This window comes from Echinops telfairi, unplaced genomic scaffold (genome assembly GCF_000313985.2).
Source record: "Echinops telfairi isolate 266 unplaced genomic scaffold, ASM31398v2 ScPeMD7_3;HRSCAF=10, whole genome shotgun sequence".
Lineage (NCBI taxonomy): Eukaryota > Metazoa > Chordata > Mammalia > Afrosoricida > Tenrecidae > Echinops > Echinops telfairi.
This window is the reverse complement of record NW_022103899.1, coordinates 1,711,722-1,734,996: the sequence shown is the minus strand read 5'-3', so window position 1 is coordinate 1,734,996 and position 23,275 is coordinate 1,711,722. Positions and strand designations below refer to the sequence as shown.

The 23,275-nt window shown below is 54.6% G+C and overlaps 2 protein-coding genes across 5 annotated transcripts; both read right to left on the bottom strand.

Moving 5' to 3' along the window:
- Positions 1 to 49: 49 nt before the first annotated feature.
- HOXD3 (homeobox D3) lies at positions 50 to 21,939 on the bottom strand. 3 transcript variants are annotated; one of them, XM_045297360.1, is made up of 7 exons: positions 21,894 to 21,939; positions 21,192 to 21,314; positions 7,237 to 7,335; positions 3,757 to 3,864; positions 3,318 to 3,461; positions 2,540 to 3,161; positions 50 to 833 (listed from the first exon to the last, which is right to left on the bottom strand). In XM_045297360.1, the coding sequence occupies exons 6-7, from the start codon at positions 3,072 to 3,074 to the stop codon at positions 76 to 78; spliced, it is 1,293 nt and encodes a 430-aa protein (XP_045153295.1). In that variant the 5' UTR covers positions 3,075 to 3,161; positions 3,318 to 3,461; positions 3,757 to 3,864; positions 7,237 to 7,335; positions 21,192 to 21,314; positions 21,894 to 21,939; the 3' UTR covers positions 50 to 75. The 3 variants fall into 3 exon arrangements, with proteins under 3 accessions (XP_045153295.1, XP_045153297.1, XP_004701503.1); XM_045297362.1 differs by lacking the exons at positions 21,192 to 21,314; positions 21,894 to 21,939 and adding an exon at positions 8,194 to 8,257; XM_004701446.2 differs by lacking the exons at positions 3,318 to 3,461; positions 7,237 to 7,335; positions 21,192 to 21,314; positions 21,894 to 21,939 and having other exon boundaries at positions 3,757 to 3,800.
- Positions 15,107 to 19,759, bottom strand: HOXD4 (homeobox D4). Of its 2 annotated transcripts, XR_006680762.1 has the most exons (3): positions 19,105 to 19,759; positions 18,150 to 18,568; positions 15,107 to 18,003 (listed from the first exon to the last, which is right to left on the bottom strand). XR_006680762.1 is itself a non-coding variant. In XM_004701445.3 (2 exons), exons 1-2 carry the CDS (start codon positions 19,538 to 19,540, stop codon positions 18,243 to 18,245), a joined length of 762 nt encoding a protein of 253 aa, XP_004701502.1. In that variant the 5' UTR covers positions 19,541 to 19,759; the 3' UTR covers positions 15,107 to 18,242. The 2 variants fall into 2 exon arrangements, 1 of the variants encoding a protein (XP_004701502.1); XM_004701445.3 differs by having other exon boundaries at positions 15,107 to 18,568.
- Positions 21,940 to 23,275: the final 1,336 nt, after the last annotated feature.

Below are 23,275 nucleotides of genomic sequence, written 5' to 3'. Positions count from 1 at the left end.
GCCCACGGGCCCCGCCCGCCACCCCCACCCCCCCAGAGAGGTAATCGCGCCGCGAGTTCCAGCCGGCGGCGGCCGCTACAGATGCGTCAGTTTGGGGGCCTCGGACAGGCGTCCCTGAGACGAGTGGTGGGCTGAGAGATCTGTGTAGGTGGGATGAGGGTCACACGGTCCGTGGTGGTGGTTGCCGGGGATCTGCGCGGCGCAGCTGTAGTCCACGCTGGCCGAGGACGGGTGCGAGAGGTGGCCGAGGTTGAAGACCGGCCCGGACGCGGGCGCCATGGAGTCGACGAAGTTGCCGCCCACGTACACCGGACTGCCCTGCAGGTTGGCGCTGCCGAAGCCGCCGCCGTTGCTCGCCATGGGATGGGGCTCGAACTCGGGCGCCGCGTAGCGCTTCTGCTGCGGCAGGCAGCTGCTGAGCGGCGCCGTGTAGGCGGCCAGGCCGTACATGTTGGGCTGCGACTTGGCGAAGGCTGGCGGCGAGGGCGCGTCGTAGGCCAGGCCCGGCACCGGGGGCAGCTGGCCTGAGTAGGCCACGTGGCCCGCGGCGCCGCCGAGCGGTGGGCTGCGCTCCGGGGACTGGCCGGCCGGTGAGTGCAGGATGCCCTTGGCTTTCTGATCCTTCTTGTACTTCATGCGCCGGTTCTGGAACCAGATCTTGATCTGGCGCTCGGTGAGGTTCAGCAGGTTGGCCATCTCCACCCGGCGGGGTCGGCACAAGTAGCGGTTGAAGTGGAATTCCTTCTCCAGCTCCACCAGCTGTGCGCTGGTGTACGCCGTGCGCACCCGCTTGGACGCCGGGCCCGGGGGGCTCTTGTCCTCGCAGCTCTCTCCTGGGCAGGCAGGTAGAAAAGAGAAAACAGTAGCGCTGATCCAGAGAAGTGGGGATGCTCAGGATAGGAGAGGGGCCCTTCCCAGGCTCCCTCCTCCTCCACCCTTACACACACACACACACACACACACACACACCCTCGCCTCCGCCCTGGCTTGGGTTGGGGAGGGGCTCTGGAGAGGGAAATTCCAAAGGGAACTGTATTCTTTCAGGCCTACCTATGAGACGCACCTGAAACTCACTTCTGCCTTCTGTGAGGTCCCTCAGTCCATCCCCTCCCTCCAGCCTAGCCCACCATCCTGACCGGAAGGCCATGGAGGGCTCTAGTGAGAGGCCAGGTGCATCTCACCCAGAGCTACTGGACCTGCCCTGCCAGCTGCTCTGCTGCTGGGAGCCAGGCAACCCCAACCTGGTGAAGAAGGGGGTGGGGATCATGACACTCCCCTCTGGTCCTGCTGCACCCAAGGACTCGGTCCTCAAAGGCAGGGAGGTGGTAAATAATGAAGATTCCACCCTGGAGTTGTAGGGCACCCAGGGCCAGGCTGCCAGCATGGTGAGGACTGCAGTACTAGGAGCAGTGGCAGCCCCAACTCTGGCTTCCACCACCCTGCCACCTCTTAGCGGCTTGTCCACTCCCTCCCTGGGAAGACAAATGGATTTCTTCTGGGAGGGAGGGCCTGGGCCTGCTGCTGAGGAGGGAGGGGCTGGAGAAGGAGCTTGCAAGCTGGCAGGCCCTCTCCGCCTAGGCAACCACCCCCACCCCACCCCAGAGCAAGGGACAAAGCAGAAAACTGATAAGAAGCCACATCCCAGACCTCAAACTAGGCCTAGACCTGGGAACAGGTTCATCTACCCAGCAATAAATTGTATCAGAGAACACACAAGGCCTCCAGAAAAGTCCAGGAACCAAGCGGGCTGGCCAGGGTGAGTGAGCAGACCTCAGAGCTCTCACCCTGACTTCTTTTCCACACATCCTGAGTGGACCCTGTGGCAGACACTCTGAAGTCTGGGGTCTCTCCACCCGTGGCTGCTCCAGTTTCTGAGCACATCGCCTTGCCCTAGGGCTTGCCTCCCCCTCTTCCCCCCCACGATGGAGCAGGAAGAATTGGACTTGGGGGAGCCCTGGGTTCAAATCTCCCACTATCTTCCCTAACACTCCATTTCTGTAGCTGTAAAACAGGGGTGTTATTATGTGCCTACCTCGAAAGGTGGTTTGGACATTTACATCACCTAGAATGGCCCCTAACACAGGCAGCACTCAATAGACTTCAGTTCTGTCATTTAAGAGCGTGGAATTCATGTGACAGGGGCCTCATGACCACTTCAGTCGGGGAAGCCTAGATCCTGTGTTCACATTTTGACGGGTTCTTGGATGGAAAAGGGAAGCTGAGTTATAACCAGCTGCCTCATAAGACAGATATTGGGTCAGTCTAAGGAAAAGCTCTCTATTAATAACGATGAGACTTGTCTAGCAATTGCACTAGCTGCCTGGAATGGAAGTGAGCACCCTGTCACTGTAAGGATATGACCCTCATCAGGGACATGAAGGAAGCACAATTCTCCATGAATGGGAGCTCAGGCAATATGGCCTCCAAGGTTTCACTTCCAGCCCTGGGTGTCTTGTTTCCAAGGTCACTGAGCTTCCCGGAGTCAGTCTGGAGGGGATTTTGACTAGTGGCCTAAGAGTGAGCCGCCTCCCAGAGCTACCTGCAGCGGTACAGCTGTTCTTCTGCTTAGAGTTTTGTCGGGACTCTTTCATCCAAGGAAAGATCTGCTTGCCGATGGTAGCGGAGGATCCAGAAGCATTGGGCCCACCCTTGGTCTTCTTGGCAGGCACCCCACCTCCAGGATTGGAGGGTGAGGATGGGGGCAGGGTCGGTGGTGGAGGAGGGGGTTGAGATGACTGCTGCTCTGAGTTCAGACCAGGAGGTTGGCTGCCACCACCCCCACCCTGGCCGTTCCCTGTGCCAGGTCGCATGCAGCTGCCATTGAGTTCAGTGCCCTTGTGGGCTGGGGCTCGAAGAGGTGCAGAGTTCTGGATGGAGCAGGCTGAACCCGGGTAATCGGTGTCCAGGGAGTTGGCAGGAGGTGGGTAGGGCTGATGTGGTGCACCGTAGCCATAAGTGTCTGCAGCTTTGCTGTAGCCATAGCCTCCGAAGAGTCCTGGGTTCTCATAGTAAGCAGCCTTCTGCATCGTGCACTCAGGAAGCTCCGGGGCCTGCTGACCCTGCTCAAATAACATTGACTGCCACAAGTCTCCTTCACCACCACCGTCAATGGCTAGCTTATCTTGAGAGAGAAGCTGGGCCAGCCCCAGGCCCCAGGTGACCTGCCAAGAAGAAAAGTGAGAGGCCCCAGAGGGACTGTCATTGGCAAGACCAGTCAATATAGAAAGACAGGAGACAAGCCCTATGGTCTCTGCTACCCACTCACTTCAGTGTGTGTGTAGGGGGGAGGCTGTATGATTTAGTGAAGTTCAACTTACTTGAACCCTCAGAACCTTAACGAAATAGGAGAGGAGTCTTCTCCATAGCTCAGCTCCAGCCTAAGGAAGAGTTTTGTCTGATTGGTTTTTGTTCTTCCTAGGATACAATTTCTTGCCCTGAGTTGTCAATTTTAGTCTTGGAACCTGCATAGAAAAACCTTATGTAGTCATAAGTCTTAATGGCTGACTCCCCCACTGGACTGTGAGCTTCTTGTAAGCAGGGCCTGTGTATTTCTCACACCCAGTCCAGTGTTTGCATGTAATATGTGCAAGACATGCTTATTGAATGAATGAATGAATGAATCAATCAATCAATGAAGATCGATTCTTCAATCATTGAGTCATTCTAGGGTTTTGAGTGAACAAAAGACAGTCCTGTAACACCTTTAGAACAGCTAAAGTTCCTACATAGAGGGGGGGGGAAAAGTATATTTCCCACCTGATATCAAAATCACAGTATCTTTCATGGAAACTCCGATTGTCCACTTGCTGGTAAAAACATGAGAAGCAGCCCAGTTCAGCTCTGTGGGATGTGCAGTGTCCAAAACTAGAACATGAAAACCAAGAAGAGGACTTCAAAAGCAGATCCCAGACTTCTTTTGAGGATATAAAGTGTTTTTTCTTTCACCCACATTTTTCTAGAAACTTAAGCTTATTTTAAAAACAAACAAACACACAACTTTGAAGTGGATACCAGTAGAGATGGGTAAAGAAATGCATAGTTTGAACATGAGTGAATACTGCTTTAATTTTGGAACATTATTTTCACCCTGTATCTACTGTATAGGTAGATGTTATTATTGACCTCTTCTCAGGATCATCTATTCTGCTCCTCCTCCATCAACCATAACCAAAGAGAAATAATGGGATGATGAATGGGCCCAGACTTTGAAGGACAACAACGAAACGAAGAAAAAGTCTACCTCTTTTGTGTCCTCTGATTCCCGATGAGGTTTTCTCTTCTCACCACCTCCCCTCCCTTTTCTCCTGAAAAGTTTCTAAGAAGTTAAAGTATAACCAATGCCATTCAACCACTTTTATCTGTTTTATAAAGAAAACTCATAGGTCAGCTCTCTAGTCTCAAATCTTGATCTCATCCTTCAGGCAACTTTCCTTCCCAGAAAAACCTTTCCGACTACCATAATGCTTCCATGTTATCTAGAGAGTTTATGTGGCCAAATGAATTCGACCACTCCTACCAAACTCACTTCTCCATTCATTCATTTCCTTCCCTCATTCACCAAAGAGCTCCACCAACAAAAATATTTTCAAATGTTTGCAAAGTAACCTTTGTTTGGTAGCTTTGTCCATTTTGTTCTAGAATATAAGTGAATATGCCATTTACCTTGATGAGAGACAGGCCCTCTGCAAGGGGATAATGGGATGTTAGGGCATTCTGGTTTAAGAATTGTCTGTGTTGTTGTTTCTAAATGTGTGGAGTTAGACCGTCTACCTAAAACTGGACATAATGCTGCATTCCATTCTGTTTCTCTATTATTCTCTGAATACTAAAGGCGCTGAATTTTAAATGAACAGCTAAATCCCATTCTGTGATTGAGCCTTCTATGTATTTGCCCCTAGGCCAAAGGACCAGGCAGACTGGGTTTGGTTGAGTGGCAGGGCTTTTCTGGGATTCTGCTTCTAGTCTTAAGCCTTGGACTTGTGGATGTTTAAATGGTCTCATTTGACATTCCAACCACCAGAACAGAACACAGACTGCTGCTTCCTCAGTTGTTCCATGCACAACTATGAAAACAAAATACCCCCCTCCTGCCTCCCCCTTCCTCCAGGTTGGCCAAGTTTATCTTGATAGGTGGACCAGGCCCCTTAAAATTGCTTCTTTAGGAAATGACCAGGTCTTTGGAGCAGATGGTTTTGCATACACATTTCTTCTTAAGGCATGTGCCTAGAAAAACCTCGGGCGGGCGCCCAGAGCTCAACTACTAGGCAGCTTCCTGAATAACCACAAGCAGTCCTCCTGCCTCTGTTTTCATTGTCCTAAGGAATTTCCAGGCCAACCCAACCATAATCCACCACCTAAACGTCTATTTTTCCAGAAGCAAGAGCCAGAATGCTCTCAGAAGTGCGAGCCTCCAGAAAAAAAATCCAGCAGCCCAAAGAAGTCACCTCTCCTAAAACAAAACCTGAGGAGATTGTTGCGAATCTGGGAAAGAGACTTATTTCTTTCCAGAAATCTCTACTCCTTGTGAACTCTGCTTGAACCTAAAGAGCAGGAATGGGTCATAAATCACTTTGGACAATGGTCAACTGTTCAGTGGCTCATCTTTTCCATCACCCCCTTTTTTAAAAAGGCTTCGCTTTTTTTTCATTCATTCTTTCTTTTTTTTTGCTTTTAACTACCTTTGCTCTTTGGGTCTTGGGATCCCCAATGCCTTGGGGTGAAGACAGCCAGTGCAGGGGGAGGGGGCGGTCGGATCGGGATTCTCTTTCCATGTTCTCAGCTGCCTTTTCCTTCCACTGACACCCTTCTACCCTCAGGGCAGCTTCACCAGAAACCCACCAGCATCATCCCTGACCCCGCCTGGGGCAGGGGCGCCCCTCCGGGGTCGGGCTCATTCTTTCTTATGGTCCTGGGAAAGTTGCCCCACTCAGCCTAGAAGCCTAACCCGCAGGGTCCAACGAGCCCAGCCTGGAGGCAGGCAGGCGACCTGGGAGCGACCACCGCCCGATGCCCGGATCGTGCCGGCCCGCAGCGCCTCCGAAGCAGCCAAGCCCTGATACTCGCTCATTGCACTTAATTCTGCCCGGGATCAATACCTAATATGATACCGAATAAATAAAAGGCTCTCACAGCGGCCAGGGGACGAGGTTATTAAGCAGCTGGAGCTCTCGCGGTGCATATCAATGCACCTGTCATTGTGGTTTGTAACAAAATTTATGACTGCCAGCTCGGCAGCAGTAAACGCTTCAGTAAGGAATGAAAAGAAAAACACTTCCCAAGGCCCGGCACTTTTCAGAAGTGGAGACTAGGCTCCGCGTAGGAGGACGCGCAGGAAAAGAATGCTCGGCTCGGCACTTTTCCCGGCGCCGCGCCCGCCAGCCGCCGGCCTATATAAAGTGGCCGCGGGCCGGCCCAGCCAGCAGCTCTGCGCGGCGGTCGCTCGCAGGACCGCCTGCCCGCCGCGGCCTCGGGACGCCCGGAGGCCTGCCGGCCGGCCGCTCAACAACCGCAGGGGCTGGAGGAGGGCGGGAGCGACAGTCGCCGGTCCGTGACTAGCACCGCCATAGCCCGCCGCCGATGTAAATGTCCGACAGATAGCCCGAAGTGTGAGTTGAGCGCGAAGAGGGAGGCGTAGGCGTGCTGGTGCTACTGTGTCACTAGGTTGCTCGCGGCGCCTCTCCTGGATTCGGCCGGGGTCTCTCGGCAACGCGCATCTCGTGCCAGCGGACACCACTCGGGCCCGGGCCTCCTCGCTCCCTCTCCGGAACCGCGAAGCCGGCTTTCTCTCCCTGCTTTGCATTGCTACCTCCGGACCTCAACATCCCTCCTCTGCCGGTTTGCTGGGAAAGGAATGTATTTACTGCGAATGCTTCCCGGCCACGCGCTCGCGGTTCTCGGCCGCCTGCACCTCTTCAGCTCCCTGGGAAGCCCTGGACGCGCCTTTGAACTCACCCTAGTTTAGCCCAGATAACTCCGTACCATAATACACCCTGCATTTAAGGCACTGGGCTCCCCCACCCCACTCCTCCTCCATTCAAGCGCCATAAATTTGAAGGCCCGATGATCGGTTAGCATGTAACGGGCGGCAGTTAGTTCGCTCCGGGGCGATCCACTTCAAAGGCGGCCTTTGTTTTATGTCTTGATGTATGAATCCTGAGGTTGGCTACCTTGAGTTGCAGGACAGATGGAGATGTGGAAATGCAGTGGAAACATTTTTTTAATAACACACCCACTCACCACAATTATGTGTGTGATTTTTTTTTCTCCTTGAATTTTGTCTCACTAACTCTTTTTGAAGGCTCTTCGAAGTTCTGTTAATACTCTGTGGAGGCGAATCTGGAAGGAAATGGAAAATTCTCAGTGGCAGTCGGTTCTTTCTCACACATACTTACACGTCTAGAGGTTTTTCCCCCTTCAGGAGTGTCATCATAGTCAATGTGACTATTGTAGAGGAGAAGGCCACCCGTGGACACTCCAGGCCTTCAGCCCGGCAGGCGGTGGGCAGAAAGAAGCCTCCCTGTGGTGGTGGTGGGGGAGTAGGGGGCCTGAACCCCTAAATCCTGGGCTGGATCGGTAACGGGAAGTCCGGTTCGGAAGGAAGCGCGCGACCCCCAAGGAGGCGGTCTCAGCCCCGACTCCTCCTGCTCCCGCCAAACTCAACCGGGTGCCCCAAACCCTGAGATAAACCTCAAAGGCAGTGGGGAGGGGGCGACAGTTAGGGCCACCCGAAACGGAAAGTGGACACGTGAGTGGGTCGGGGGCAGGGTGAGTGCGGGTCGGGCTGATGCCCAGAGCCCTCATGCAAAGGGAGCTGAGCGCTGTCGCCTGGCTGGTGCATGGCATCTCCTTGCGGGCTCCTAGGGTGGCCTTGAATGCCAACCAGCAGCCACTGCACTCCTGACCCAGCTGGCCCGCGCCTCGGCTTGGGTCCTCCTGCAAGCGTCCTCAGAAACACACGGTCCCCTTCCACCGCCACCCCAAGCACAGACCGACGCCCAGCCTGTCCCCGCCAGGTGAAAGGAAACAGGCGCAGTCCTCTCACGTCTGCCCGGAACAATTTGTCGACTCCGTAGTTGGCAAACCCTAAACCGCGCCGGGGAAAGCCCCACACCGAGCGTCCTGGCCCTTTGCAAGACCACAGGGCGAAGCCATAAGCCTTTGAAGTGACCTTTGGCTCACGCGGCAATAACTCACCCCTTAATGAACACCCAACGGAAGCGCCTTGGAGAGATCCCGGCCCGGTTAAGCTCCTAACTTCACGCCCCGGCCTTCGCTGCCCTGCCTGGCCGGCGGCCCGGGCAGGCCGGGGCAGCCACGCGGCTCGCCTGCCGCCCCCCAGCCCGCTCGGTTGGGCGGGGCCCCGAGGGCGGCGCGGCGGGGGCTGGAGGTACCCGGGATCTCTGGCTGGCGGGCCATAAGCCTTTTTATATAATACATTCACGTGGGCGAACGTCAACTTTCGCCGTTTGATTATTTATTTATTTATTTATTTATTTGAAAACCGTGTTCTTTAGAAATAGGAGGGCCTCTTCAGAAAAACTCCACAGGAAGGCCACCCAAGACCCCAGCCCCCCTCTCCCACCACACACACACACCACCGGTGCCTGTAACTAAAATTTGTTTTCCCAGCCACGGAGAACAGGGTAAGTTTGAGCCTAGGCGATCAAGGGTGAGCTGTGCTTGGATAGGGGAAGGGAAAGAGGCCCCCAAGTTGGCCAAAGTTAGCCAACCCAGAACCTACCTCCTCTCCCACTACCCCTGCCTTTGCCCACCCACTGTACAGCACCCGCCCAACAGTCAGCCTCCGGGTTCTCCGGGAATCGCAGGCTTAGCCTCTCTGGCTCCAGGCCACCAGCTCAAGTACCCTTTTCTCAGCCAGAAAGTAGGGGAGTGGAAAGAAGAACAGTCAAGGAAGTTGCCTTCAAGGAAGAGCTGGTCCCAGGCAGTCACAGCCCGCCACCTCCATCCCCCACCAGCACCCCAAGAAACTCTAGGATGAGGCCAGTATGTCACCGAGATGGGGATTATTGAAATTTTAGGGGAAGTTATAAGTGAGTGCTCCGTGGGGGCAAATGAAATGCTGCTCGCTGTAATTGGATTCAGCTGACTAAGTTGGCAGGCTCGCAGCTACAAGGCAGCCAGCTAAGAAAAATGTCCAGCGACTCTAAGTTCTGAGGGAGCCAGGCTCAGGCAATTGACAAAACAACTATACTGTTCCCCTTTGATGAAGATGCGCCTGGAAGTCCAACGCTGTCTTCCAGGACCCTACCCAGTCGCCCCTAAGCTAGTAGTGCTCCTTGGGATCCAAGGAGGCCCAGTCTGGCTTGGCCCTGTGGTGGTCCCATAAGTCTGGAGCCCTGGGTTGCGGGCTCCCCCAGTCTGAGCCTGGGAAAGACCTGGGCTGGACTGTCCTTTCCATCCCAGCCAGAAGCAAGTAAACAAAAGTATGGGTGGGATTCCCAAACTGAAATATGATTTCCCTTTTAACTCTACGTTCTTGGAGAGTAGGACCCAGGAACACCAAACCTTTTCTCTGCCGCTTTGGCAGCCCAAATCCTAGGCTCAAAGCTGAGCAAGTGTGTAAAGGAGCTTCCCTGACACTTCTGGACAGTTTGGGGATTCTCTTGAATTTGGGGGGGAAGCTTCAGTAGGATATCCACCTCCCAGGAAAAAAGATTAAGCCAATGGCAAGAGGTAAAGGCATGCATGTTGGGAGCTTGCTCCCAGAACAATGCAGGGAGCTGGCTGGCCACCGAGTTTATTTTAAATACATATAAATCAACCTGCCCAAGCCCAGCCCTGCAGCCCAAAGACACGGAATTAATATGACGTTCCATCTTACTTTAGCGGTGACAGTGGTAAAAAAAAGTTTCTTTTTATTCATTTCATTTCATTTTTCAACCTATTCTCCTAACTGCATATTGACCCCTAAAATACTTCCTCCAGCCCCCAACTTTCTCACTGGACGCCACTCCCCACCTCCCCCCAAGCCTCCCGGCCACCCACCCTCCAAGCCTGGGAAGGTAGTGTGTCCTCCTAACCTTTGGGTAGGAGGGGAGCGGTCCCACAAAGCGCACCTCGTTAAGATTAATCACCGTCCTCCATGTATATGTAGAAGTGCATCTAGGTCTACGCAGGCTGCCTCACCAATTGGCAATAATCAAGATCACAGATTACACAAAATAAATCATATTTAGTATCCCGCTCAGGGCGGCAAGCAGCCCCACGCCCAAAGATTTTCGTTTTGTCATGCAATTGCTTACCTGGATCCCAATTTATCATAAACCTGGTGTCCTTGGCCTCAGAGTGGGCGCCAGTGGGGGGCAGCGCTAGCCTTCCCCCTTTGTCTGCAGTCAACACTGTCCCAACCCTGGTCTCGCGCTCGCAGACGCGGCCATATACCGGAGCACATGGAATTCCCGGTAGAACGGAACCAGGCTGAGGTTCAACTACCAATAAACGCCGGAGAAACCAGTTCACAGTCCCCGAGCTAGCTTCTCCTGCGCTGGGCGTCCGGCCTGCCACCCGCCGGTCTGTCTGTCCTCTCCCATGCCCAGAGCGTCGGCCACCCTCGCCCCCACCCGCTCCTGGGTTCCAGCCCAGCCCTCCTCGGCCCCCCCAGAGCTCGGGGTTTGTTTTGCTTTCAGAACGTGCTCCTTTCTAGATTTGGAGAGAGCCCCGGAAACCCCCTCAAGTCGGGAAACACAGCTTCAATTGCGAGCATATTTGTTCACGTGACCCCGAGGGAAGCTTGTACTGATTGAGGCTGAAACTTTCACGCCATCCAGCCCCAGAGCGCAGTCAGGCCTGGGGGCTGGGAGGAGGGGTTCGAGGGTGCAGGAAGCCCGGGCCCTTCACTCCAACAGACTAGGGTGGGTGTGTGGGGCAGCAGCTAAACCCCAGTAAGAACCTCTGGGGACTCACCCAGCCCCAGTCTGGTGGCCAGCTGTGACCTTGGGGTGCTGAACGTCTCTGCCCGCGTGACCCCTGCCCTGGCCTGGCCATCCTGCAGACAGACCGGGGGTGGGAAACTTTAGAAGTGGGCTCTCTCAGAGGCGCTTCTGGGTGCGGCTGTGAAGCAGCAGGGAACAGGGTTCTCCCCGCGCCTGGGTCGCCGCCTCTCAGGCACCCCGCATCCTCCCTTCGAGGTAGGCGCCCTCATCTCCGGAAGGGAAGAGGCAGTTCCGTTGTGGCCTGGCTCGGACTCAGGCCCCACTGAGTCCCGGGGAACGCCACCAGTACGGCCACCTCTGCTCCAGACCTAAGCTCTCGCAGCAAAAACAGCAGCCCAGAGAGCGCTTCGGAGAGCCAAGGGGAGTGCCGGCTGAGGAGCCGGCTGGGAAGCTGAGCAGACCCGGCTTTGGCGCCCCGCGCGCCTCCGGCTCTGGCCAAGGTCTGGGGAACCCGCAGGCTCTGTGGCTCGGCCGCGGTCTCCCGCGTCTTGCTGCGCCTGCTGGAAGGCGAGGAGGCTGCGGCATCCGCCAGGCCCGGCTTAACTGGCGGCCCAGGGACTGCTGTTTTACCAAAGCTCAGTTGAAACTGGGTCCCAGCCCTCTTGCAGGGGGGAGGAGGGCTGGGATTTACCATAAGCTTTCGGCTTGTGGGACGAAGAACGCAAACGAAGAGCCCGCTTCAGGTTTGAAGAGAGTTCCTCATCCTTCACCCCAGCCAGACCCGCACCCCGGAATCCCGCACCACGTGGGGATCTGAACCCCATTCCCCGAGGAGGCTCCCTTTCATGGTCAGCGGTATTTCTCAACGACATCCGGCGTGGAGCCCAGTCCCGGCAGCCGCTGGCCCAGTCTGGGTGTGCGAGAGTGCCCAGCAGCCACAGACGAGCAGGAGGAAGTGGGGAGTATTCCCTGCACCCCGACTTCAGAAGGAGGTTCCAGAGGATGGGTCGAAGGCGCCAGGCTCAGTCCTGACAGCCAGCCAGAGCTACTCCTTTTGTTCACCTGGCTGGGCCTGGCCTGAGCCCACTTTACGTGTTTCTCTGAACCTGGCATTGGTGGGTGTCCCCAGACCACCCTCCACCCAGTGGACCCCTTCCCACCCTCAGCCTCCTGCTAGGGGCCAGAGGGAGGGGGAGGGGGGGCTGCAGCAAGTGTTAATCCCCAGCCAAAGAGGGGGGCCTCTTTGCGGGGAATTTGTCTCCAGGAAAGGATCTAAGACTTCTTCAATCGGAGCATATGTTCATAGAGCAATAAACCGGAAAGATTTACAGTCCTCGCCCGGCCCCCAACAGCCTCGCACCCTTTCAGGAATTACTTACGATGATTTATCACACCAACCCGGGCAATTGTCACACTGATAAAATAGCCCGGGCCGGTGCCCGCCAAGCCCGGGCCTGGGGAGGCTGCTGGCTGCTGGACTGCAGGCAGGGCTGGGGAAGCTTTTGGCTTCCTCTCTGGGCCTAAGAGGGGAAGTCAGGGTGGGTTGGAGTAGGTGGCGGTGGGAGGTGGGTGAGAGGGAAGTCAATTCTCATTGAGAAACAAAACAAAACCAAAAAGCCAGCAGCTCCCAGAAAGCGCCCGGAATCTGCTCCGGAGTCACTCGCAAAGCACATAAACATTTGTCATCTTTGAATAATTGAATTAATGTGTTATTGTTTGAATGTATAATTCATAAGGGAGGAAACTTTGTCTCCGTCCTGATGGGGGAAATATATACACACCAAAAAAGAAACCCAAGCACACGCATACAATCCCTGAACCTCCGCTGCACGCCGGTAGCCCCGGCTCGCCCAAACCAGCCTCCACGCCAGAGGCTGCGGCGAAGGCTGAGAAGTCAGCAGCACCCGCAGACCCCGGCTGCGAGCCAAAGGGAGACGCGCTGCCCCAGCCCAGGGGCTCGTCCAGCCGAGTTGCGGGGGGGGCACGGAATCTTCTCAGAGGGAGGAAGAAAAGGAGGAGATGGGAGCCAGTAAGAGGGGCAGCCTTTGCAACTGGTGCTGGCCTCCCCCACACCCCTTCCCAGAGGTGTCCCCTCCTCCGCTTGGGCGGCAGGGACTTCTCCCCCTGCCTTTATTTCCTAAAAAAAAAAGAAGAAGAAGAAAACGAAGAAAGAAAGAAAAAAGTGGAGAAGGAGATGGGCAACCACCTTGCTGGAGAGGCAGAAGTCAGAGAGCCTGGGTAGGGAGGTCAGGCGAGATGGAGAAGCCACTCAGAAATCATTAGCCCTTGGTTAAAACCTGCCTGGGGTAAAATTTCAACTCGATTTTATAGCCTTCTATTATGACGCAAAGAGAAATTTACGACCCTCGCTTAAAAAGGGGGCCGGGGCCTTTTCTCACCGGTTTAAGAATAGGCAGCAGATGCCCTGACAGCAACCATTGTTCCCGGTAGACACAGGCGACCGGGCAACCTCGGCCCGCGTGCGCCAGGCGCGTCCCCAGCCCAGCGGTTTTTTTTTTTTACAACTGTTGTCTCTGAGCTGCCCGCGTGCACCCTCGCCCCTCACCCCTTGCACCCTCGCGCGCGCGCGCGCGCGTGCACACACACACTCATGCGCGCGCACACACACGCTCGACCGCTCTCGGTAATTTTTCATAAGTGCAAAGCTGTGCTGAACCCAAAGGTCACCATCCAAGCCACTAACAACTTCTCGCCGGCGCACGGTTCCAAATCAGGAAGCAAAGGGACCGATTTATCAGCGGCCCTGACAGCTAAGTTCATTAAGGATTTAAATCTGCAGAAATAAAAGTCGCCAAAATATTTACCTGGCGGCCGCGCGCTCCCGAAGCCCACTGCCCGGCCGAGTGGCAGGGCGCGGCGCGGCCCCCTGGGCGGGTGATATTCCTGGGATCCCTGCACTTTCCGAGTCGGAGAGAGCCCTTTGCGTGGCAGATTAATGACGACTCCGTGTTTCTTAAGGGACGTGCTGAATTAATTATTTCGCCAATCACGTGGTCGGGACTTGAAGAAATCTATTCTTATCATCTTCCTCGCACTTTGAAAATTCGCCCAGTTATGAAAGGCCCTCTCTCGGCGACCGGCGAGCCCCAGCGGCCCAGCCCGGCGCGGGGGGCAGGGAGGGGTCCCCAACATGGCGGCAGCGCCGTCTGCCGAGGGTCTCGGTCACTGGACTGGACTTGGGCGGGCTCCGTGGCCGTTGCTGCGCTTCCTCCTCCTCCCGGGATTCAACACACACGGCGGGATTGATGTATCGGTGGGCACAGGAGGAGCCATTAGCCAGAAGACGGGCAGAGGACAATCATAAAATGTGTCTGAATATTTCAGCTTCGGGCTGCGCACTTATAAATACACATGTCCACGCGTCTGGGACAAGCCCTCCCATATATTAAGGACACATGTCTGATTTTATGCATTCTGCTCATTTCCTGTCAAGATGGAACACCCTCCCCTGCCCCCACCCCATTTCTTTCAGAACTCCTGTCTTGGCTCCTCTACATGGTGAGACAAGTCCATGTGTTAAAAAGCTCTGGGGGTGGGGGTGGGGTGGGGGGAGAGTGCAGGGGTCACTGTTTTAGAGCGGGACATGTTGGTCGTTTTCTGAGGTGTGCAGGGGACCAGGTGTGGTGGGACATGGCGGTGGTTGGAGGGACAGGTGCTGGGGACTCAGAAGGAGTCCTAAGATTGGAGGCCCGGAGGTCAAGTCAGAGTAGCTACCGGCCCCCAGAGCCAGTCCAGACCCAGCACCTACCACTCAAGGGAGGCCTGAGGGTCTGTAGCCCAGCACTTCATAAAAAGCTCCTCTTTGATGGCTCCACGTCTGCTTGGATGGAGGCCTGGGACCAAGTAGAGTCTCCCTCTTGTCAGGCCAGGGACTTCCTATCCTTTCAGAAAACAATGCTCACTCCCCAGAGCCGGAGTCCAACTTAGGGTTCTCAGTGCTTACAAGCTCTGATGGCTTGGCCTGGGTGGGGGAAGGGGAAGCAGTTGAGAGGTAAGGATAAGAATTACTAAGCCTTGCAAAGCTTAACATTCACACGTTAAGGCACATTGCAGAAAATCAGAAACTAATTTGTCGCTCTTGAATGTCAGCTGGAGAAGACTACTGAGGCACCAAGCAGGGGAGGGAGGTTTCGCTACACTTTTTATTATTTCAAATATAGATCGGTGTATTACATCAAAACTACAGGCAACAATCAGTATAAATAATACTTTAATCAGTGGCAGCAAAACATTAGTCAATTTTATTAGAAAAAGTACCTCTGTGAACAGACACCATGAGGCTGACTGCAATGTCATCTCACAACAAAAGGCTGCAATGGACAAAGTGGGGTGGGGGTCTGAGGGGCAAGCACTTCACTCCCTCACTACCTCCCCCAGCCAATCCCCTCCCCAAGATAAACTTTAAAAATGAAAATAAACACAACAAAACAAAACACTTCTGGCTCATATTTGGGAGAACAAACTGGAAACAAATCATAGCAAATGGGCAGTGAAACCTTTCCTCTCCACATCTAGCTTTCTCCAGAGCAGTGAGCTCCCAGATGGAAACTCAGTTCCTTCCAGACCTGGTGGGGGTGGGGGTGAGGGTGGGCACCTTGCCCCTCCCCTGCCTCAAGCCTCTGGGCCCAAATGGATGGTTGCTGGGGTCCTAGTGGGACCTCAAGATTGGGGCTGCCCTCCATGCTCCATTAACATTTCAAAAGAAGATCCTTGAAAGCTGAGGAGGGGAGCTGGGACTTAAAAACAAAGAAGCTGTTTCTGGGATGAAGTTCCTTTCCAAAAGTAGAGGGGCTATGTTTGAGAAGCTTGGCTTTTTTTTTTTCCTTCTTCCTCATGAAAACAGGCCTGTTGGCTTTCCTTTGGGGCAGGAGGGAAGGTAGTTCAGCAGTTATGGTATTTGGACTGAAGCTGGGATGAGTAACCGGAATTTATGGGGAGAGGAGGAATCTATACAATCATCTCTATTATAGACATGCAGTTGGATGTTGTGAAAATAAAGACTGTCCCCTCCCCTTCTAGGAGATGCTTCAATGTATTCACAGATGAGTGTTTTAGGAAGAGAGGATCTTAGCAACTCTGCAACTTGCCTATGGAGAGCAGCTCCTTTCAAATGGTACCTCCAAAGACAGCTCTCTCCAGTGAGAGGGGGAAAAAGAAGAGAAGGGTAGTCAGAGTCCAAAAGGTTAAGGGTTTAGAGGTCAGTCCTCCCGGCTGAAATACAGCTAATCGAATAGAAAATTTGTCCTCTGGGTGAACCTGATTCTGTAATTTAGCCGAACTTCAGTAAAATACCTTTTCAGCTTCTCAACGTGAGGGCGTCAGAAAAAAGACGTCTTGACTATGTATGAACTCTGTGCTTTTTGTCATAGAAACAATGATGGGAATAATGCAGGAATATCCATCTTTAATATCCCGACGTGGCGATATTCAAGGATTGCCATGTGCAAGTCTGAGAGCCAGGCTCACCCCAAGGAGAAACAAAGAGCTGTCCCCAGGGTCTAATACAAAAGACTGGGCTTGGAAGACACTTTAGAGACGCCGAGAATTCCAGCTTAGGGACGCCAGTGAATACCTGCTCACAGCTCTCAGGAGACCCCAAACCAAGGAACAGGCCTGCAGGGAGAGCTCCCTGCCCCCATTCTTTAGATATATTTTGAAAGTATCACCAAAACCTCCCAAAATGTTCTGAAGCATTGATAAAACAATAAAAGACTCCAGTCTGTAGCTCTTTTTCAAGCTCAGCTCTTGTCTTCTCTGGCCTGTCACTTTGTAGCAGCTATAACCAGGGGTCTCTTTTTTGAAGCCCAAGGCTTTGGGGTTTCAACTTTCAAAGCCTGATTTCATTTGAGTAGATGAGCTCTTTTCTCCTTATCCAGAAGGGTCAGCATTTTCAAACACTGAGTTCTGAACCCTTCTCAGGCAAGGCGTCAGAAATATGGTTGGGAAAGTAATTTGGAGAGTGGTTGTTTTTAAACCACTCTTCTTAAAAGCCAGGAAGAGGACCTGAAAACTTTTAAGCTTTTTCCAATTGCTGTTTCTAATTAATAGTTTGGGTGGGGTGGGGGGATTGATTTGTTTAAAAGAAAAAAGGAAAACTTCAGAGGGAGAAAAGGCCCAAGACCAACTTTTGTTGACTTCTAGACTCATTTTCCCCTTTCTTATTTAAAGCAAGGCATTCCACCTCCCTACTTTCTCTCTGGTGCATAGCCCCTCCTCACATAGGTCATACACCAATTCCTATAAAAGGCAGTTATGTGGGGCATTTGGAATCCAGTTGGAACAGAAAATCCAGTCATGAGCTAAGGACCCAGAGCATAGAAGTTTTGTTTTCCTATCCCAGAAGGAAACTGATGGGCCATTTGTCCCATCGCCACCCCCACCCCCCCTTAATCACTCAGAACTGGTTGTAAGCACAGAGCTGGGTGTGGGCAAAAAAGCACACATGGAAATATATTTTCGAGAAATCAACTTTAAGTGGATCCTCTGCTTCTCTACAAAAAGGTTAAGGGCCCCCTACACGCCTTTCTGGGCCGGGAGGAGGGGGAGGAGTTCAGAAGGAAGTGCACTCAGGTGGACTCTGCTCCCTGAGACACAGCCTGTTTCACCCTCTTCAAATTTTTGGCATGAAGGTGTCATTTATTTCCGCACCCCATCTCTCAACAAATAAATATTGAAGTCAGTGCAATCCAAACACAACAATCTGCTTCTACCCTCTTCTTCCTCTATCTCTTGGGACAGGGGGTAACTGGAAGCAAAATGTTTGGGTTTTTATCTTTTTTTTAAGTCACACTGGGACTATGCAGACTACCAGGGACATTCAGACATCCTGCCCCAGTTCTGCGACTTCCATGGAAAGAGTCCGGCACAGAGGCAGCCATCCTTTTGCCTTAACGTCCTTCCCCACCGGCCGGCCCACCATCCCCCAATGATTACACCACAAAGCACCCTGGAGCGGCAGAGCAGAGCGGAGAGAATGGCCAAAATACACACTGGGATAAAGCATCCAACCTTCATCTGCAAATTCAAAATCCAACAGCTGAGATTTTCAGGAGTTTAATGACTCGCCAAGGTTTTCTGTCCTCAGTAGCTCCTGCCATATAATAATAAACTTAAAGAGAATCCCACTCCCCTCCCAGCCCCTTTCCCCACTCCAGGGAGGGAGCTGCCCTCGGTCAGGAGGCGAACCTAGTCCGAGGGCAGGGCGGCCTGCTGGTCCCAGGTCCACCCCCACAGTACCTTAGAGCCCAGCGAGGTGACAGCAGGCCTAGCTGCCCTAGTAGCTTCGGCTCGCCGGGAGCACAGGGAGGGATGGGCCCAAGGTCCCCACTCCTATAGGGTCGTCAGGTCTGTATGATGGTCTTTGGCCAGCGGCTGCAAAGGCTGGCCCGAGGCGGCGGAAGAGGAGCAGGAGGAGGACGAGGAAGACCTGCCTTTGGTGTTGGGCAGCTTGTGGTCCTTTTTCCACTTCATTCTCCGGTTCTGGAACCAGATCTTGATCTGGCGCTCTGACAGACACAGGGTGTGCGCGATTTCAATCCGACGGCGCCGCGTCAGATACCTGTTAAAATGGAATTCCTTTTCCAGTTCTAGGACTTGCTGCCGCGTGTAAGCCGTCCGGGACCGCTTGGGCTCCCCGCCGGTGTAGTTGGGGTTCACTGCGAGACAAAACAGAAGCACAGCCAGGTCAGCGCTCGGTCACCAGTTAGGCCCCTCGCCACCGCCGCTCACTTCCTGGCGCGCCCCGCGGCCCGCGCCCTCTCCAGCTCCTTCCTCTTTGCCGCCCGCCCTCCAGGGCGCACACGCTCCCTCCCACCCACCCACGCCCCCAGGCTCGCGCCACAGGATCCCCTCCTGTGCTCCCCGCTCCCGGGCCCACCACCAGCTCCCGAGTCCCCAAGCATCTTGGAGCCCCCCTCTTCTCCTCCACCGAGTTCCCTGGGCTCTGCAAATGGAGTCCTCCCCCACCCCACCCCCATCCCCACCCCCTTTTGCGCCCACAGCCAAGCAGCCAGCCACATGGTCCCGGCCTGTTCCCTGAGCGATAAAAATTTATGGGGAGAGTAATTGCGGCGCCCATTGCAGCCCTCCACGCCCCCGGCCCCTCGCACCTCCCGCCCGGGGGGGGCCCTAGGCCGCGGTCCCAAGGAGCCGAGGGTCGGGCCCGCGAGGTGACCGGGGCTCTGCGCCTTACCCGAATTCACGTGCACCTTCTTCATCCAGGGGTAGACCACCGCTGGCTGCTTGAGGGCTGTCCCGGGGGCTGGCTGCTTGGGGCCGCCCGGCTGGCTGCAGGCCCGGGCAGGCGGCAGGGGCGCGGGCGGGGGCGCCGGGGGCGCAGGGCACGGCTCTCCGGGGGTGCCGTAGTGGCCGCCCGGGCCACTGGCCTCCGGCCCGTGAGCCCGCGTTGGCAGCGCCGAGCCCGGCCCGGGGCCGCCGCCTCCGAAGGGCTGCTCGCCGAAGTCCCGCCGAGGGTAGAGCCCTGGGGGCTGGAAGTCGGCGCCCTGCGCGCCACCGCCGTAGTAGTCGGGCCCCTGCTCGCCTAGGTAGCCACCTTGCAAGTACTCCTCGCACGGAGGGAACTTGGGGTCCACATACTTGGAGTTCACCATATACGAACTCATGGCCATTAATTTCAGAAGGTAGAAAATACTAATTTTTCTCGTGTTGTCTTTTTTTCTCCTTCCATAGGGCCCTCCTACTGCTGTCAACTGAATAAAGTTGGGCAGCCATGTGACCAGGCCAGCCAATGGCGAGGGAGCGAGTTTATCACCGGGTTGGTGAGCATCTCATAATTTTCTCAAATTTAACTAAATAACATACGTGTAATCAAGTGACTCGCTGCGGCACATTTGAGGGCACCCGCCAGATGTTAACATAGCTCCAAACCCCAGCACCCCGGCCCCCCTCAGGTAACCCCAGCTTTTGTCTGCCACTGACTTTGCTAACCTTCGGTGCCCTCTCCCGTTCACCCCCACCTGGAAGCAGCCCCCAAAGTGGGCACAGTTCAAGGGGGGGGCAAATCCCCTCATCCTCAGTGGGCAGAAGGGGGGGGGGAATGATGGGAGGAGGGGGGTGGGGAGGGGGGGTGAGCGGAGCTGGACAGAGGGCCCCGGGGCGGGCAGGGCTCCCTCCTGCCCAGCCCCCAGAGTGAGGATTCTACAAAGGCTGACTCCCGGCTTTGTCCTCCTCAGGGTCACCCAAAAGTTACCAGAATCCAGCCAGCCTGAATCAAATTAGGCAATGAGTAACCGCCTGGCGCGGCCTGTGCGGTACCCAGGCTCCAAAGGCAGCCTTGCTGCATAGGGAGCCCGGGGCTACCCTGAGGCCACTGCAGGGGCTGGGGGTGAGCCAGGAAAGTGGTGAGGGCACTCTGATGCCTCCCAAATGGGCCCCCAAGGTCACCGCAAGCCTTCTTCTCTGGCCAGGCCCTCAATGCAGGGAACTGCTGCTGTTGGATGCCTTCCAGCCCCACACCCTTGGGAGGCAGACCTGGAGGGTTGGTGGAATGGCTTCCCCCCTGGTTATCCAGCCCCCCAATACCTAGCTCTTTGGTTTAAATGGGGCTCTTTGCAGCACCGATGGAAGCCACTGTTTAAAGGTGAAGAGCTTCTGAAAGGGACAGGCAGCTCTGTGTCACCAGGCTAGCGGATCCTCCTGGAGGCCAAGGTAATAAGACAGAAAGATGCTGACCAGCCGGCGGTCTCAACCTCCACTTTGGGCTCCAGCAATTTCGGAGAAACAGTGAAGTTTTTGCATCGACCATATATTCCCCTAGAATCGAATCTGTGACTATGCGGATACCACACAAATTCGGTTCTACAGGGTATATATAGACAACGTGACAACCGCTGGGTACTGCCGGGAGCTGGTACCCAGACTGCTGCCAGCTCCCGGCCTCTTCCTCCAAGCTGCCACGGACCCACGGAGTTCTTGGGGCTTCAGAGATGGGTCAGTGATCCTGGTGGGCTTGGCGGCAATTTGCAGCAACGAGTTTCCCTAATCCTGTGCCAAAGGCGGGGCTACTCAGCCAGCGAGGGCATTCTTCTTACGAAAGAAAAGCACGGAAAATAATAAAAGATAACTCACCCCAGAGATGGAGGATTTATCACCACCTCATTCTCAGAATCCAAACACACCCACCCACCCTTACCAAGTGGTATTTTCCAGAAATACGCAGAAGAAAAGGAGACAAGAGAGGAACATATCCACTACCTAGGTCTCTTCTCCCACTTCAGGACGGCTACCAAAACGAGCTCCTCCAGGGTGTCCCGCCTTTACCTTGCAGAACCCTGGGCCCGGCTGGCCTCTTCCTTCTCCGCAGAGGCTGCTGCCGCTGCAAACCTGAAGGCCTCTGCTGCTGGCAGGAGCCGCCCTGGGCTAGGGCCAACGCACGCGCTAATGCTGAAGGGCAGAGCGAAGGGTCATTCGAAATAATTTATAAACATTATCACAAAGTTTCATTATTTTTGCTTGGCCTACATAGTACAAAAGTTCACGAATTGAACCCGCCCCAGATCCCCGGCGCTGTCTCGGGCTGCCCCTCTGTTCATGGCACCCAGGGCACAGATGTGCTGAGGACCTGGGCGGTATCAGGGGCAGAAGAATGCCCGGGCTCAGGTGGGGCTCCTGGAGCCCTGATCATGACAAAGATGGCTTATTTTTTGTTGTTGTTTTAATTTTTTCCTTAAAAAAAACCCCCACGATTTAAAAATTACTTGCAAGTCACAGAGCGGGCCTGGTGGGGTAGGGCAGAGAGAACCTGTCCCCACCCATGCACCCCTAGCCTGGTTAAAATTGGTATACTTTTACTAATTTATTTTGACCTGGTAATCCTTTGGTTTAGCTATTTTGGCTATTTTATGGGGATTTCCTGGGTGCCAATTCTAACAATGACTCTGAAGTTCTCCTACTCCCAATTCCAGGAGAGCCCCCACCCCGACCCCCCAGGTTGACCCTAATCAAGCACTTCCATCCACCTACCTTCCTGGGGACACATGGCCGGCTTTATCCAGACAAATCAAGGAGCCTGCAGGGCTCGGTGGGACAGGGAAGAGGGTGCACATTTTCATATTTGTTAGACGCTGTGACCTGCATTTCACCTTATTGCTCGACTTGTTCAGACAGGTCAAAGCCAACGAGTTATTGATGAACAAAAGCGTTAAATATTCACCTCCTGCTCCACTGCTCCTACAAATGCTTTTGATCTCTCCGCTTTTTGTGCTGTGTTCAACTACAGGGCGCCTTGCAAGGCAGGAACCTCTGCAGAGATAAGGCACCCAGAGCCAGGGGGCAGGGGTGGGATGGGGGTGAGACCTGAGGACCTGAGGGGTGCTAGATTATTTCGCCTGGAGCCCAGAAACCTGATTCACTTGAGGTGGCCTACCTCTGGACTGGAGCTGCCTGCTTGGCTGGATCTCCACTCCTAAGGGTGAACAAGCCCCCATGGGTCTAACTACCATGCCCAGTCCCACTGGGCACCGAAAGCTGGCCCAGAGACAAACTCCTGCTGCTGAGGGGGCTCCTAACCAGGGACTTGAGGGGACTCTTCCAATCACCCTCACATATCCCATTGCCCATTAAAACAGAATCATTTCAGTTTGGCAGAGAGGGAGGGGCCACTGTTTTTTTCTCAACTCTCCCCACCTATTTGAAAATAAAACAATAAAAACCATACTAATCAGAAGGAGGTGGGCCTCCTAAAGATGTCACCTGCCTCCTTAGAAATGTACCTATCCCCCCTTCCACCCCACGACAGATGAAAACTTCCAAGTCTAGGTCCTAAGGGTCTCTGTCCCACGCTGCATCCCGATCCCTCCCACAGCCCCTTCAGCCCCCAGCATCCCAATCCTGGTTTCCCGCGGGATCCAGGGGCTTAGGCACAGCGAAGGTCTTCAATTCTTCAACTGCCTTTTGCAGAGAAGCAGAGGGGAATGAGAGTGCCCGAAGAAGAATCCCCTCCAGCTCAGCCCAGGCCCCCCAGCCCAGGGCCCACACTGCGGGCTAGACCAGGGCCCTGAGCGGAGGATGAGGAGGGGTGTTCATGTAAAAGTTCCGAATTCTCAGCCATCCCCCCAAAACTGGCCAACTCAACACACCCACAGCCAAAGAGGGTTAGATCTTTTCTGATGAAAAACACGTAAATAAAAGTCAACACATGCGCACGCACAACGGGAGAAGGTCGGCCTGGCTGGATTGAGTTGTTCCGTCGTCGTCGTCGTCGCGCCGGCTGCACTGCGGAGAAGGCACTCGCTTAGCCTGGGAGTGCTACCGGGCTGGTTGAGTGGCCAGGCGAGGTACACCAACACGGGAGTCCAGCGGGCTGCCCATTAGCAGCAAGCTGTTCAGGAAGCATGCTTGAGGTG

Excerpts from the sequence above, each read along its gene's own strand:
- HOXD3 (XM_045297360.1), bottom strand. The coding sequence starts at position 3,074 with ATGTTATTTGAGCAGGGTCAGCAGGCCCCGGAGCTTCCTGAGTGCACG. Across the intron at positions 834-2,539 it reads GAACAGCTGTACCGCTGCAG|GAGAGAGCTGCGAGGACAAG; the intron begins GTAGCTCTGGGA and ends CTGCCTGCCCAG.
- HOXD4 (XM_004701445.3), bottom strand. The coding sequence starts at position 19,540 with ATGGCCATGAGTTCGTATATGGTGAACTCCAAGTATGTGGACCCCAAG. Across the intron at positions 18,569-19,104 it reads GAAGGTGCACGTGAATTCGG|TGAACCCCAACTACACCGGC; the intron begins GTAAGGCGCAGA and ends TTTGTCTCGCAG.